Genomic DNA, 17213 nt, shown 5'->3' on the forward strand with positions numbered 1-17213 from the left:
TCTTGATAGCCTGTGGTGCGTGAAAAACTGAAGCGCTTTCCAATAATTTTACGTCACAGATCCCATAAGAAACGGTAGACGTTTCAAGCTAGGAGGCTAGCTAGTTGGCGTCTTGCTTCGCTTGAAAAAGATTGAAGATTTTGAATGTTGGTGGCGGCACCCTTGTCATATTTCCCAAAAGTAACAAATAAGGATCTGGTATCGTTTTAGAGGATGTTTGGAATTTATGAAATGACAAAAATTGAAAGGAATTCGCTTGCTGTATTTCTCAAAAAATGAAACGAAGTACTAATCCTGAAGAAAAAAAAGGGGACGAAAAAAATGTAACATCAATGAGAGCCCTCACGCTACAAGCATGGCACCTTGTTTTAAATCTCTATGTCGCAACCATTTGCTCATGAAGAACAGGCACCCTCCTTGTTTCTGGGCCTGAAATTATGTCCTCCCAGAGTAGAGCAGAAATGGCTAGTGTCAGTTCTCCCACCAATCCTGCCACAAACGACAATGGTTTAACTCTTTTTGCTTGATCTAGCAATAATTTAATGCAATGAAACAATAATCAGATTACCATCTCCAATGGGCTGCTCATCCCATTCAACAATGGGCAGTATAGGAAGCAAACTGCTCACAAACATCATTTCAGCTGAATTCTTGGCTTCTGCTACTGTGACATCTCTGGTGCTCACACTTCTCAACAGGCCCTGTTCAACCAATTTGCTTGCTAGCACGAGAAGCCTCTTAGCAGTGCAACCGATAAGGATTTTATCAGACAAGGGAAGTAGAAGCTCCTTTCTCTTGCTTATGAATGCAACATTTGCATTAGGACCCTCGGCAACGTAGCCTTGGTCATCAACCCAGATGGAGGCAAAGACACCCTTCTCTTCTGCTTCCATTTTGGAGTGAACATTAGGGAGATAGTTCACATTTTTCATTGCGGCAAACAGAGGAGGTTTCATGGGAATGGTTGATGTTATAACTTTAACACCTTTGCTGCACTCGGAGAAGTTTTGGCTGATGACTACTGCATAGAATTGAGAATTTCGTAACCCTGATGCTGATAGCAAGAAGTCCCCAGGACCAGCACTCAGCCAGAACCTTAGGGAGCCTGTCGTGCACTTTGATGCTGCTGCAAGCTGGATAAGAATGCTTCGAAGTGTTTTGCGAGGGAAAGGGGAGGAGATCTTTGCTTTTGAGGCAGAATCCAAGAACCGGACCAGATGGGAGTCCAAATCATACAAGTATCTGGAAAGCATTTGCAAAAGATACATGCAATCTTAATATTTTAAGGAAAAGTCTCTCTCTCTCTCTCTCTCGGACTGTGAGAACAACTCTTGCTTACTATTCATTTTGAAGTTTTCATGGCTATGTGATAGAAATTCTTTAGGTGTCTGAACAGGATGTGATATTTTGTGACTTTGCAAATATAGTTTAGTTCATATCATCTTAATTAATAGATAAGCAGAAGCTAATATGGAAAATTTTGGTTTTACTATTTGATGGTTCAGCCTAGTGACTTACACCACTCGAAAGATTGGTGAGGAAGTATCTGAGTTTTTTTTTCTTTTACATTGATGCATTAATAAAGTGACAATTTGCCAACTATCTGTTATTAACGAACTAAGATAGAACAAGAATCATGAAATGAACTGTACATCATGACATCCGATGGAAAGAGGATTGGATGAATCATGAGATTATTGATATTGAGTCACTAAGGAAAATTTCACAGTCAGAGCAATATAGTCTGGATGGTCAGATGGTTGGGTCGTTAAACTAACAAGAATGTTGAAAGAAAGCAGGTTCAAGTTTACATTTTGACAGAACAACAGTAACTGATTTAACAAGAGAAATATTTAGCATTATCCTTCCTTTATGGTGTCGGCATAAGAAATCATAGCACGAGTGTCAAGTGGAAGAACCATTTTCGACACTCTAAACTTGATATCAAATCCCCTGTACTGAAGCAAACATTTTGGAAGACTGAGATGAGATATTAGCCAAGAGAAGGATTCGCCACGAAATCTGGAAGAGTAGTTTGCCGGAAGGTTGAATGACCTGACTGACTACACAACTTCCTACGATAAAGTGGACGGCACAGTCTCATCTCATTAAGGAAAAAGCCAAACATCTGGAAAGAGTCTAAGAGGGAGGAGATGGCTCTAAATATACAGATTACATAATGATAACAATGCCCAAGTGTAGAGGCATAGGATTCTTCTGATAACATTTTGCAGAAGTACCTTTAGATCTCTTGTACAGTGCCTAATTATTCTCTTAGATCACGCTTCACACATTCTCAGAAGAAAACATGTTTCATGCATGTCAGTACATTAACAGAGCAGTTATCATTTAGAGCAATCACATCCTTCGGTCATATTATGTACATTCCATTAAGCCAGTGACAAATAACCAGGACATATTCCAAGAACATGGGCTCGGAAATTATTATTGCAGACTTGAACTTTGGAGAATATGCTAGACTAACTCAATGTTGGTCAAGTTTTTTTTATATTAGCCGTTATGCTTACCGATTAAAAAGCATAGTGGTATCAAAAACACCATGCCCTCTGTGAACCATGTGATCATCAAGTGGAATCATCATGAGCGCAGGATCAAGAGTGATTCCATCAAAAAAACTAGAATACATTGCTCGATATGGATGCCTCTTCTCTGGTCTTAATTTTCCTTGTAATTTCTCTACCACCTGAAAAACCAAGAAAAGAACAAATTACTGAAATAACACACAAGGTATACCTGCAGACCAAGAACATGACAAGTACGTATGTCTGATTCAAAGAAGCATGTATCGCTTTTTTATCCAGTTTGAATGTGGCGCTACAGAAAACAGCAGGATCTAGAGCCTTGGATGTTCACTTCTCAAGCATGATGAAAGTGTTTTTTGGATCAAATGGAATCAAAAAAGAATTTGTATTCAAAAGATGCTTTTCTAGCACACAACATTCAATTTTTGGGGAGCTCTGTATAAAAGATTTAGCATTAAGGGAAACAACTAAACATTGTTGACTTCCTGTGTAATCAAGAAATTAGTGTTCAGCAACAAGTTCAGATGTACAATGAACGCATAGGAGTCCAAGAAGAATGAAAAAAGGTTTCCAAGCGGAATTGCAATTAGGACCTCCGAATGCGAGATCTCTAAGTTCGTAGTTCTTCTAAAGCATGCCATCATTGTGATTTTTATGTCACTGTTGATTTTACCATGTGCTATATTGATAGATAGGTAGATAGATAGATTGACGGATAGAGTGAGTGAGTGAGAGACAGGACATTTTCCCAGAAATTTTTGTGCCAAGGTGGTACTACCAATGGGTCGCTTCATGCTGAAGTTTTCTCTTACACTGTGTACAGAAAAATGAGGCATGGTGGACCATAAAATAGAGTCGCTAGACGAAAATATATCAAGATGAGCAATAGGGTCATGTCAACCTCAGATGAGGAGTAGACTGGAACGCAGAGATCAGCTGTCCCTTTGTCTTCCCCTGCTCCAGAATAACAGAAAGTAAGATGCTTCAGTCGAGAGTCACGAGCTAGATTAACAGCATTAGAAGCAAGGCAAGAGACACAGAGGGAGAGCAGAGCTTACCTGGTTGCTGGTGAGAAATGAAGTTGGAGAAGCCATTTATAGTGGTGGCAGTAGAAGCCGCAAATGGAAGACAGGAAGAAGAAGAAGAGGAGGAGGAAATCCTCAGCCGAGGAGGAGGGGGTAGTTGTGAAGGAAGTTTGCTGCGTTGGAGGAAAGGTGGAGAAAGGAAGGGTTTGCTTACTAGGGAGAGAGGCATTGCGTTGGGCTTTGGCTGGAGAGCGCCCCCCATCCAAATAGCTATGAAGGTGATGGATAGACTCCATGCTAGGCTGAGGATGTATTATTAATAGCGTTCACTTGCACTCGGCGTGAACCTCATTTCCCCGGGCAGAAACGTGGTGGCCTCCTGACAATTATTTTTATGGCCCCACCCTAACACCAAAACACTGGTGCTACGGATGCCATGAATTTATGTATCTCATGAGCAAACTGTTAATGCACTCAAATCAAAAGATGAAGCCCCTTTGCAAGCAATCATGTATGAAAAACAATATACGGTGGTAAATAAAATTTGGGATGAGATTTGCTAAGAGTCAGGCTAAGATTCCATGAGTATCAGAATTGGTTTCCGCAGCTCTCAATTAGAACCTTGGCCGCCCTCCATTGGTTTGCATTCTTGCCAGTCCAAGCCCAATCCAATTTTGATACATGTCTGCCCAACCATAACCAGGGCTGTTAGTAGGATTGCGGAGGTCTAGCCAGGCCATGCTGAAAGAAGCTTGTCATGTTTTAGGGCTTTCTGTTTACCTTTAATGATGATTGCAATGGAGGTGCCATCACACAGGATAGGCGACCGTTGATGGCCGGTAACAACATTTGAGATTGTCATTTCTCTAGGAAGGAAGAAACAAAATGAACAGCATGGATGAAGTCCGCCTGCCCTAGTGCACAAGGCAGGGATTTCTTTTATTTATGAATATACCAAATCCAAATACATACAGATCACCCAAAATGTCTCATATAGCAACATGCACAACTACATTAAATTTGCAAATGATTTAATAAGAGAGATCCAACGCAGAGTTGCTGATCACTGCTTTATTAGCGTGCTGAACAATTTTACGGAGAAAGATCCAACGAGGAGTTGCTGATCACCACCTTATTAGCCTGCTGAATCACCCCTGCTTCACTTGTTTTGCTTTGCATGCCTCTGGCAGAAGGATTTCAGCCTATCCAGACCATCTTCGAGAGAAGATGGGTCTATGGCAAAAGTAATGCGGAGCCAATTTTTCATCCCCAAGGCACTACCTGCAAGGAAACCTATGCTAGTCACTTTCAAGCAGCAATCATGGTAGTAATATTCTTTAATCCGTAGTAGGAAAATTCTTCGAGAAATCAACAAATCCAAGTGCAAGAGGTACAAATTGATAAATTCTGTTGAAAAAATCTATTTTGTAACAGACAAATGAGCAATGGCATCAATCAGAAAAATGAGTGTGATAATTTCTTTCATTGCATAACCTAAATGAAATATTAATCACCAACAAAGATCTTTGACCTAATTAGATGTCTTAGTTTGCAGATCAAATTCAAGTAATTTCTATGGGCGAGCACATCAATCAGCAACTTTATAGCCTGCTGACTTTACTCCTGGGTAGATTTCAAGATGCCAATCCCATGCCAAGTTCATGAAGATCTGGTAGACAGTTTCAGAAGCCCTATGTATTGCAGATGTGGCAAATCAAATCAGATAGGATGTTTGAGAAGTTGGCTGATATCAACATATTGCAAACAAAGTTTTTTTTTTTCCTACTAATTTCTTTTTTGAAAAGAATAGGATGGACACAAGCCCTGACAAATACCAGAGTAAGGGTGGGATAGAAGTTTAGAACCCAAGTTGTGCATTGAAAGGAATCTGAAGTCACATGCTAAACCAGCAATGCTTTGAATGATTTAACATCTGCAACTTCTTTAACCACTGACTTAAGCAATGAAATAACACAAAATGATAGGTATCACATGACAAAATGACGACCACCACATTCTACTTATCCATATAAATCATGTCATTAGGTGCTCCAACTGTTGATCAACAATAAGGTGGCCACTAACAAAAGCAGCGTAGCTCACCTGGTGCTATTATCACCGATTCCTCTTTGGCCAGCTTATGGCAGAGGTCAACATCGTCATTGATGTCCTCCAAATGAGACAAATTCAGCTTTACCTGCAAGGAATATCATCAGCCTATAAAACCATATTTTTGAAGGAAATCAGCCTACAAAACTTTCCAAGCACAATAACAGTGTCCTAGAATTTGCCTCACCATCACAAACATGGACCCCTCTGGTTTATGAGGACAAGTAATGCACTCAATCTCCTTTATTTTCTCGTAGCACATGTCTGCTGTTTGCCTTAATAGATCAATGATCTTATTAAAGAAATCATCCTTTGTGAACTCAATGATATGAGGAATCGCTCCCTGATAGATTCAAATAGTAACCCAGGTCAAATGACATTATACCAAAATCGAAGAACAAAGAAACCAAACAAGTGAAATCATTTTCAGCACACAGTAACCATTCTGGAACCTTATTTTTGAATGAAAACCATCCTGGAACTTGATGAATTCATATTGTAACTTGAACACATCGACATATGGAGTATCATATATCATGTCATCAAGAGAAAAAATATTTGCAGAGTTGACAAGAATCTTAATCATTTAACACCCAATCCACCCATTATGAGAATATATAATTGACGTTCCTTTTACCATATATTGACAAGAAAAATAAGCCAAGAAAAGCATGTTTTGTGGGTATTGTGAAGCTGACTCAACTAGATCACTGTCCAACAAAATCACACGAACATGCAAAATTAATTGATACAAAATTAACCTTATTACAGCCACATAATTGCATGAATGAGGAAGAAAAAATAAAATTTTTTCTTGCCTTGCAACAGCTGGGACCTCTGGAATACCAAAACAAGAACAAGATTTTCAAACAGGTAGTTCATGTAATCGATCATTTTCTTCTCAAATCATGCACCACGTCATTGATTAGAATCAGATATGCCCAAGCACTTGCATCTATTAAGAAGATGTCTGGTACTGACCTGAATAAAGGTTGCAGGATCCGATGAAATATTGAGAAAGTTCAAAATGCCGTCAACAATCTGGCAGAAGAAAGAAGCATGTAAGCCTCGAAAACCCTAGATAGTAAAAGAGGACAACAGAGCCTGTCAAAATTGTTAATTGTTAGAGTAACTTGTTGAGCTTGTCTAGGAAAGGGTTTTTGAGATGCTCTACTAGTGAGTTTAAGTACAGGTTGCATTATTTCCAACATCTCTGGGCAGAATCCATAGAGGTGTCTAACAAGCACATGCATGTACATAAATACATGTGAAAAATACAAAAAGATTGAATTTGGGTGTTATAGGTATAACTCAAGTTTATAGCCATCTGATATGAGCAATTAGTTTCCACTCCATTATTTCATTATATAATAATTGTTGTCATGGGCATAACTCAAGTTTACAGCCATCTGATGGGAGTGATTTGGCTTTCTGTCCTCTTAAAGCACATGTAACATCCCTTTATTATGTACACCTTCTGTACAGCACACATGCAGAAAAGCAACCTTCCAAAGAACACCATTCGATCTAGTCAAAGTGGCTGAGATCCTCAATCAGGTATCGCCAAATCTTCCCCTGAAAAAGGTGAGAAATCTGGCTGTATGGATGATAAGGAGACCGCCATGACATTTTATGTCCCCATTTTCAGCATTTCAGTAGAATTAATTAAAGCAGACTTCAATATTTTCGTCTACAATGCTACATCTCTATTTCACCAAAAAGAAAGATGTGTAGCATGTCAATTCGGTTTTAAACCATGCATATATGGGTGTTTATTAATATGGATATATCACAGTTCTTAGAAACCTTATCATGACAACTCAAAAAGAGAAGCAATAGGTGACCATCACCTCCTGTTTACAAGATAGTTAGCAGAGTATTCATCGGAGAGGCACCCATGAGGAATATTTCCTCAAAGTGATCAACAACAGTTGCAAAGGATCACAAAGAATGGAATCCCTTTTTTTTTTTCAAAAAAAAAAATGGTACTCATGGTTAGTATCAATATTTTGCTTTGAATATGGCTCTTTGTGCTAAGTCACAAAAATATAGTCCATGTGAAATATAGTTAATGACCATGAAATATATATGCATGTCTAATGAATTTAATATACAAAGACCTTCAGATGAAGCTATCAGAAGGTACTCTATCTACCAAAAGTGAGACATGTATGAAAGGGAAAGAATGTGAATCACCTTTGTTTCTTTTAGAACACCATTGGGATCACTTATTGCAATCCAGCCAAGTCGCCAGCCAGGCACTACCCATCTCTTTGATATAGACCCTAAGGTCAGGACCGGAACAACCTCCCCGAACACTCCCATTGGCACAAAAGGATTTTCTCCAAAGGTTAAATGGTCGTAAACTTCATCAGCAATAACCATTATACCAAGTTTACTTGCAGTTTCTGCAACCTGAAGAATGCAATTTAACCAAAATATGATTTGAAAAATTCAATAAACGTAAGCTAACCAAAAAGAAACAGAAAAGATCAAGCCTTGATTGCAATTTGCTAACCTTAGCCAAATGCTGATAGGTAAATACACTACCACAGGGATTGCCAGGGTTAATCACAACCATAGCAACAGTATTCTCATCCGCAAGAGCTTCCACAGCCTCGAGATCGACTTCCCAGCTCCTTTCCGGGACAAGGTTAAAATGCCGGACCTCTAATCCACTAAAGGCACAGCGTGACTCATAAAATGGGAACCCAGGTCTTGGAAGCAGGATGTTTGCACCAGGGCGTGAAAGAACAGAGATTATGACCTCAATTGCTTGGGTGCAACCCCCAGTGAGGAAGATGTCGTCCGGAGACAGCTTGTAAGGAAGATCGAGGGACAGGTATTCAGCAATAGCACTACGATTCCATCCACAAAGATAAAACATAAATAATTCATGAATATACGATCTAAATTCTCATTCCTAACCATGAAACATACTTAAAGGCGAAAAGGTATTTACATGATCTATCTTATTAAATTCCCATAAAAAGTCAAGATTTTCATCATATAACTTAGATGAAAAAGATCTCCCATGAATCAAAAAAGCCACTTACAAAACAAAAAAGGAACTAAATATGCTTAGAATTTAAGCCTCGAAATATCAAGTTTCCCATTACAAAGTCGGACAAGAGCTTGTAATCATATATTTCCTTTTTTTATTTTATTTTTTTAAAGCTGGACAAGAGCTAACAATATAATGAAACTTCGCATGATAAAGACTCTATGTCCCCACCCGGAGACTAACCATATAATCAATCAATTGGAAAAACGCTCTAAAATCCTGACCAAACAAGAAAAAAAAAAAGAACAAAAGAAAAAGAAAAATTAGCAGACTAACTAACTGAACCAAGTCCCTGGGCCGCAAGACGCTAAACTAAAGGTTCATTTTTTATAGCGGGGAAATAACTAAAAATTAAGCAAAACAGACGATTAGAAGAGATTCATTCACACCATCTGGCAGGAAGTACGCCGATGGTGGGAGCGTAGCAGTTGTACTTGGCGGAGCGGACAGCGGAGACGACGGCGTCCCCGGCAACCGGGGTCGTCCGGAAGCAGGGGAACACCGAGGGATCGCCATGGCCGAGCGGGATGACTGGCCTCGGCCCGTCCTCCTGGATGTTGGCCATGACCCTGCCGAGGACCTCGCGGATGCTCACGGTGGCGGAGCCCGCGAGGACGTCGTTGGGCCCGAACCGCCATTGCCGGCCCCCGGCTCTTCGCCCACCGCTGTTGTCCATGAGAGCGAGAGGAAGAGCTTAGGGTTAGGACTTAATTATAGTGGCGGTTCCGGGCCGACCCTGGATGCAACGAAATCTTTGAATGGGACAAAAATGAGGAGCTCTACTCGTTTCTATGCGACGACAGTGGGGGCTGGGCAGGTGCCCAGCCAAGAGCCGTTGCCCGTCGGTGTTCCATGCTATATAATGAGATAACGGCCGTTAGAATACCATCTCATACCTCATGGCTTTAACGGGGTATCCAAGCGTTCTCCCACGTTGCATGACCGGCTTCTAGATGACGGCTGTTATCTTTCCGTTTTATCGGTCATCCTGGTTTTTTTCGAAAAATTTTAAACTGTCGGTCATCCCGTGGAAATATTTATTTTCGGAGAGATTCAATCCGAGTCGAACTCCACAACCATTTTTGATTTTATTTTTTAATGTAATGAAGGACAATAATTTTTAAACGACACGTCTTCAATTTTATTGACTTTATGGATACCTTTGTCGAATAAGAACATTTTGATAAGAATATAAAGAACAAAAGGAAAGGGAACCCCAAAATTTCCTCTTTTTTTTTCCTGATTAACTACTCTCTTTTTTTTTTTTTTTTTGTGGTTGGGGAAGAGGGGGGGGGGGGGGGGGGGGTGTGGAATAACGGCTCTCTTTCATGTCAGGACATGATGGCATGTATTTGTCTAAACGTCGGAAGCATCTAGAGATACCAATTGGCTTGTTAGTAATATTTGATGCCTTTTCGGGGGATTAAAAGTAATATTTAATGTATGTTGCTGGCCATGATCTTGGTGAGGACTACTCGGATGGTCCCGGTCCCGGGGTTCCTCCATCCTTGAGCCTGAAGCGCCACCTCCCTGCTCCTCCTACAATTCCATTCTCCATGGGATTGGACTCCAGAGGCATAGAGGAGTCAGAGGAGATAAAGGATGGGCTGGGCTAGTGGGGTGTAACCTTTCGAGGCAGTGGTTGCCCCTCGTGGAGGCTGGCCTGAGCTTCGGGCTAGCCAACAAATGGGAAGTTTTGCGACTATGGCAGCTGGCGTACAAACGGAAGTTTCCGTTCCCGGAGAGGGACGAAGACCATTGGCATAGTTTGGTGGTTTTTAAATTTAAAAAAAAAAAATTATAAAAACATACGTTCAGTATTTATCCAAATTTATTTATATTCTATATTTTAAAAAATAATAAATTGATTCTTTTAGATATCAATAGATTTCAATATGGTCCAACCATTCACTTACAAATAAACAGTATTAACTTTCTCTCTCAATGGACAAAGGCCCCTCGCTTATGGGTAAATTTGTAGAAGGATGAGGATGAGAAGAAGAAATAAATAAGAAGGAAAGGAAAGAGAAAAGAGGGACCATCAGTAAAACATGGATCGAAGGATGAGAAGGAGAAGAAGATGGAAAGGGAGGAGAAAGATTGATTATCGATAAGAAAAAATGGAGGTGGAAGAGGCTACTATGGAGGGAGATGGCTTATAGGTGGTTTGGAGAAGGAGGATGATCAGGAGGAGAAATAGATAAGAAGGAAAGGAAAGAGGTGAGAGAATAGTAGAGATGAAGGGTGCCACCTTGAAGAAGGAGAAATGGATGAGAAGAAAAGAGAGAGGAAGGATGGATTGCCGGTAAGAAGGGACGGATGTGGATGGGACTGTCATAGAAGGTTAGGGTTCTTGGATGGGCTTAAAAAAAGAAGATGTGGAAGAAAAGTGGATAAGAAGAAAAAGGAGGAGATTGGGGCCACCAGTAAAAAATGGATTAGAGGAAAAAGACAAGAAGGAGAAGAGGATAGGGAGAAAGAAGAGGGAGAAGGATGGGATGCCGGTGGGAAGAAGCAAAAGTGGAGGGAACCACCATGAAGGGAGATGGTTTATGGATAATTTAGAAGAGGAAGAAAATGAGGAGAAAAAATAGATGAGGAGGAAGGGGAGGTAGAAGAATAGGTGAAAGTAAAGGGAGCCATCATAGAGGAAGAGAAATAGGTGAGGAGGAAAGAGGAGGGAGAAAGATGGATGATGGCAATGGAGGAGAAGAAAATTAATCAAAGAGAAGATGGAAATAAAGATATTTTTATTATTTTATAAAATAATAGCATCATATGATGATCACATGATATCATTCCATTAATGGAGATAGATGATTGAACCATATTGGAACATAATAATAATTAAAATGGCCAGTTTGAAATTTTATAAAGTGTAGAAGGTGTAAATAAATTTGAACTAAAGTTTAGAAGATATTTTCGTAATCTTTTTTTAAACTTATTACCATCATCATCAACTCATTTTTTTATCAAAATATAAATTATAACTATTGAGGCCCTCGTTAAAAAGGAAAAAAAGCATAACAAATCAAATACAATCAAATCGGACTGCAAATATAATATAGAGGGTTTGAGACCATTCATATTTTCTTGATAATTTTTTAATTTGTTACCATTATCTTATTTTCTTTACGTTGTATATAAATTATAACAATGGAGGACCACACCAAAAAAAATATAACAGCCTAAGTCCACTCAAATCCAAAAATAAATATTGTGCGAAGAGACTGAGACTATTATCATTATTTGATGTTTTTCACTTTCTTACTATTATCTTATTTTTTATTTATATATAAATTATAACAACCAACTAATCTTACTAGAAAAGTGTAACGGTCATAATCTAATCAAATCGGATAATAAATATCATGATTATTTTAAAATGGATCTCAAATTGATTAGATTATAGTATCACCTAGTTCACATAAACTATGAGCCAGAAGTATCATTTATGATAACCTCAAATTTCATCTAAAGGGAATAGACAAGAGGTACTATTTGGATTTGTTTTTTTAGCTCTATATACATGTCCAAGACCCAAGATCTTAGCATCATTGCATAATCAACATGAGTTAAATACACATTCACTGGGGTCTTCTTATAAATATTTTGATTGGCAATCTAAAACTATGATTTTTTCTATATGGGTGGGTGAGTAGGGAAAGACTCTAATTTATATAGGAAGAAACCATCTATCCTAAATGAGGTGTTTTTTTAAGGATAAAATTATGAGGTCTATGAATTAAAATGGATAATAACTCATGCACCAAATCATAAGCTCTGGGCTGTAATAAAAATAATTTATTGATTAAATATAGTGACAGTATTGACCCATCGCTTGCCTAAATCTTGGATGCTGATAGATATGGAGATGGTTCTCTAATAGCCTAGCGGTTGCTGAGTTGTATGTGTTTTCCTTTTCTTTTAGTCGAACTATTCACTCCCAATGTACCAAAAAAAAAAAAAAAACCCACAGCACATCCTCGATGCAAGCATGGAGAATTTTTTCCCTTTCCTTTGTTTTGGAGCAGAACATTCACCATTACGAGCATGGAGCACGCAGGTTTGCTTGGAGAAGCGATGCATTCAACTTCCTTGGATTTATCATAACATAAATCTGCTGTTTGCCCAACGACATCGGTGGCCTTATTAAAGAAGTCTTCCTTTGTGTTCTCAATGATTCGAGGTATTGCTCCTTCAGATGTCATACAGAGAGAATAAAGATTAAATTTAATATATTGAACGAATTGAAAAGATATAAAAGTAACGAAGAGAAGACAAGTAACAAGTTAATTCCACGAACAAATTCTTACATCCAAATGCGTAGAGACCTTGAACTTAACCCTCAATAGATCGTCAACATAGAGAAATTTATACGCTTATCCATGATATGGCAAATCAATCTTAGAAAAAGGGGATAATTCTGCCAAGTGAAAACAACATTTCCAAAACTTAAGAACCAGACTATGGCAAACATAATATTTCTAATTGAGTTTTTTAGTAAATAAGCCGACAATACCACGAATGAGACAGGCCCCAAGCAAACCTGTCACATCCCGAACCAGTGTAACAACATTGTATGCTTGCAAGATGGATCCCACGGACATACAAGGCTTTTTGGATAATAAATTTAATTTATTTCATACAAATTTTAACTAAATTAATCTCAATCCTCAAAAGCTTATATAATTACGTACCACCATTTTTTTGTCCATTATCATATAATTCTAAGATAACAAAAGTCAAAATACTTTCAGATAATATTAACAAAAGTCAGATGATAATTCTAAGATCTAGAGTTATGCACAAAATCAGTCAGCAAAGATAACTATACTACCTAGTCTTTAAATCTAGCTAGCACACTCCCCAGAGTTTCATAAACATTCACAGATCAGCATCTATAATAGAAAAAAATAATAATAATAAAATTAGCTACACTAGTTTAATAATTGTTAGAATACCTCAAGGTGAGTTAAAGCACATTAATTTATAAGAAAACTAAATTTATATGATTGACTATGTGGTATTCAATTCTTATCGATCACATATTGAAAAATAATAAATCTTTTTCTTTTCAAGAGCATGCTTTTTCAAACTAATATTAGATTTAAAATTGGCTATGACCACGTAACCTAATGGTATGGGTCAGTAATAAATAATCGATACTGATAACAAATAATAGATAAAGGGCTCTCAAAAAATTACTATTTTATTCATCGATAATGCGATGTCAAAACTAATTTTTCAGATTATAAATCGACAGGACCAACGTACAATCTCCATTAAAGAGGCTACAATGGATCTAGCCATGCTAAATATTTAAAGAATATTTATGCAAATTGTCCAGCCATATTTTACTAAAATCAATATCAAAATAAATGATATATGAAACTAATTTATTTGCAGAGGTATCGAAATACATATTTAATTCCTATATTGCAAATAAAATATAATATATTTGACTATTCAATTTAATAGATGCAAAGATTATTAAATTATTTTAAAAAATATATCAAGAAGCGTTAAGTCACTTACCTTACGGATGTAAAAATCTAGATAATTTTAATCCATTAACACAGATACTTTGAGGCCTAAAATCCAAAATCATACATGCATATGGATATACTAGCGGTACATTGGTATATTAAAATAATTTTTAAATTTTCTAAAATTCTCAAAAATTTGATCAATTTCTAATTTTCATAGAGAAATGAAATTATTGATTTTGTCATGTTTCCTATCATAGTGGAATAGGATTATAGGAGAGAGAGTGAAATTTTGGAAAGCATCTACTTGGGAGAGAGGGGAGAATATGATGGAAATAGGAGAAAATGAGAGGAGATGGACATCCAGCTTAGTTGCGTATATTTATAGTCGCACATATTCTCTCTCTTTCTTCCACATCCTCGTGGCTTTGGCTTTTTTTTCTCTTTTTTTTTTTGTAAGATGGGATGTTTATATAATTATAGTATAAACACATCCAAAAAGAACAGAAGAAAGAGTCTCCTAAAAAGCCTAAGGAATATCTTCCACATCAGTCCTCACAATTCCTCCAGTATGCTCATCATGTAGGAGGCTATTCAATCAGTAGCACTATTGGCCTCGTGATAGATATGATGTATGTCAATGGATAGGCAAGTCCTCATCACGCACTGAATGTTATGAAGGAAAGGGTGTACCTTTGCCTCAGGATGATTGTTCTTGTAGTCAAGAAATCACAGTGGCCGAATCCCTTTCAATCTAATGAAGATGATACTGATCTAGATCACCTATAGCTCTACTATCGAATCCATGCTCCTAATAAGATGATGTCTCTCAGCAGCCACAAATCTAAAATCGGATCCAAGAATTACAAAGCCGGCGCCACAGCTCTATAAGGGACAGAGGGTGTGCATTAACAAGACACATGCCTCCCCTCCCTATTTTTTATCCTCCACACCGACTACAGCGGTGCTACAGGAGGGACCTGGGCCCTGGCTAGGGGTTCGGGTCCAGGTGTCACATGCGCCTCCCATATTCATTTTTTATTCTCGACACCACCTAAAGTAGTGCTGCGAGAGGGACCTTGGTCCTAGTTAGTAGATCCGGGTCCGGGCATCGCAAAACCAATACAAGTTGTGGACCAATATTATTGCACCGCCCAATAACATTGGAGCACGTAGTGCATTCAGATGGAATGGATATTTAATGCAGTCTAGCTTTTTTCTTTCTCCAATTTTTCGATGACGAAAATATACTTTATGTCTTTCTGATATCTTGTATGACTTTCTGTGAATATATACTGTTTAGAAAATCATATAACTTCTTGTGAATATATATGACTTTTTATGATTTTCTGTGAACATATATGATTTTCTATGAATATGAATATATATGATTTTTTGTAAATATATATGACTTCCTGTGAATATATATGACTTCTTGTGAACATATATGACTTCCTATGAGTATATAAAATTTTGTGTGAACATATATGACTTTCTGTGAATATAAATAATTTTTTGTGAACATATATGACTTTCTGTGAATATATGTGAATATATATATATATATATGTTCACAGGAAGTCATATATATTCACAAAAAGTCATATACGTTCACAAAAAGTCATATATATTCACAAAAAATTATATATGAAATGACTTCTTGTGAACATATATGATTTCCTGCAAATATATATATGTCCACAAGAAGTCATATATATTCACAGGAAGTCATATGACTCCTTGTATAGTATATATTACATAAAGTCATATATATTCACAGTAAGTTACTCATAAAAAATCAAATAAAATATCAAAAAATTATAAAAAAAATTTATTATTAAAAAAATAAAATAATAAAATAATATTAAATATTTATTTTATTTAAATATATTATTTATTTAAATATTATTGAATGGTGCAATAATATTGCATCATGTACGGTGGAGAAAGAATTACTCTTGTCCACAAAGAGCAAAAGCCATGTTCCATCTTCCACGTCGGTGTCAGGCTGCATCATCACGAGATTGTCCTGCAAGCAACAAATCATTTTTATTCCCTAAAGAAAGCTCATGGTACTCAACCGAAAAAGACGTACAAACTGATCGATTAAAGAATATAACGCATGTCATATTTTAACATCCCTCAAAATCATTTTCACTCAAAGTTAACTTTACAAAAAAAAAAAAAGGATCCATTTGTTGACCCGTGTTTGCATAAGGCAATGTCTTGATTACTCCTAGACGGGTTGTGCTCTCTAAATAATAAGATTCTTTTTTTATGAAAGAGAAATGACCGAGCACTTGGTTATAATGACAAAAAAAAATAAAAAATATTGAAATCCTAATAATAAAGAGAGCACCAATAATTTTATATTAAATTAATTAAGATTCATATTTATAAAAAAAAATTTTTTTTTTCGTGTGAGATATCTTTTAAAGAGTAAAATCGTGAGACCTATAGATCAAAGCGGACAATACCTCATATGACGGATCGAGTCTTTATCCGCAATAATGATGTACCAAGTAGGGATCGAGATCCGTCTCGATTCTCTGGGGCTAAGATCCGCCTCGACTGATTGTGGAGCTCCTCGAACTATACACATCAGAGTCCCTCTTGACTAGAGGGCTCTGATACGATTTTAATAATGTGGAGGGCATCAATAGTCCTACACCAGTTGTGAGTCAAGGGGGACTCGCGCTTATAAGGAAAAAAAAATCTTTTCCACGTGAGGTGCCTTTTAAAGGGCAAAACCATAAGGCCCATGGGCCAGAGCAGACAATACAGTGGAGCTGGTCTCATCCTTACAAATTCTGAAGGGGTTATTACCGAATACACCCTTTGATTCAATTTCAAAGCTTCGAATAATCAAGCAGAATATGAAGCACTGTTAACTGACTTAAAAATTATCAAAGAGCTTGACATCGACATCTTGAAGGTCTTTACTGATTCACAATTGATTGCTGGATATGTTAAAGATGAGTTT

The 17213-nt window shown here is 37.4% G+C and overlaps 2 protein-coding genes across 3 annotated transcripts; both read right to left on the reverse strand.

Moving 5' to 3' along the window:
- Positions 1-197: 197 nt before the first annotated feature.
- LOC105040941 (D-amino-acid transaminase, chloroplastic) lies at positions 198-2696 on the reverse strand. The gene is made up of 3 exons (XM_010917703.3): positions 2529-2696; positions 569-1242; positions 198-489 (listed from the first exon to the last, which is right to left on the reverse strand). The coding sequence occupies exons 1-3, from the start codon at positions 2645-2647 to the stop codon at positions 377-379; spliced, it is 906 nt and encodes a 301-aa protein (XP_010916005.2). The 5' UTR covers positions 2648-2696; the 3' UTR covers positions 198-376.
- LOC105040940 (nicotianamine aminotransferase 1) lies at positions 2331-9507 on the reverse strand. Of its 2 annotated transcripts, none has more exons than XM_073254412.1 (7): positions 9131-9507; positions 8196-8535; positions 7874-8092; positions 6659-6718; positions 5865-6020; positions 5672-5765; positions 2331-2704 (listed from the first exon to the last, which is right to left on the reverse strand). In XM_073254412.1, exons 1-7 carry the CDS (start codon positions 9415-9417, stop codon positions 2637-2639), a joined length of 1224 nt encoding a protein of 407 aa, XP_073110513.1. In that variant the 5' UTR covers positions 9418-9507; the 3' UTR covers positions 2331-2636. The 2 variants fall into 2 exon arrangements, with proteins under 2 accessions (XP_073110513.1, XP_010916004.1); XM_010917702.2 differs by lacking the exon at positions 2331-2704 and adding an exon at positions 4464-4849 and having other exon boundaries at positions 9131-9500.
- Between the last annotated feature and the right edge of the window lie 7706 nt (positions 9508-17213).

Source organism: Elaeis guineensis, chromosome 3 (assembly GCF_000442705.2).
Source record: "Elaeis guineensis isolate ETL-2024a chromosome 3, EG11, whole genome shotgun sequence".
Taxonomy (NCBI): domain Eukaryota; kingdom Viridiplantae; phylum Streptophyta; class Magnoliopsida; order Arecales; family Arecaceae; genus Elaeis; species Elaeis guineensis.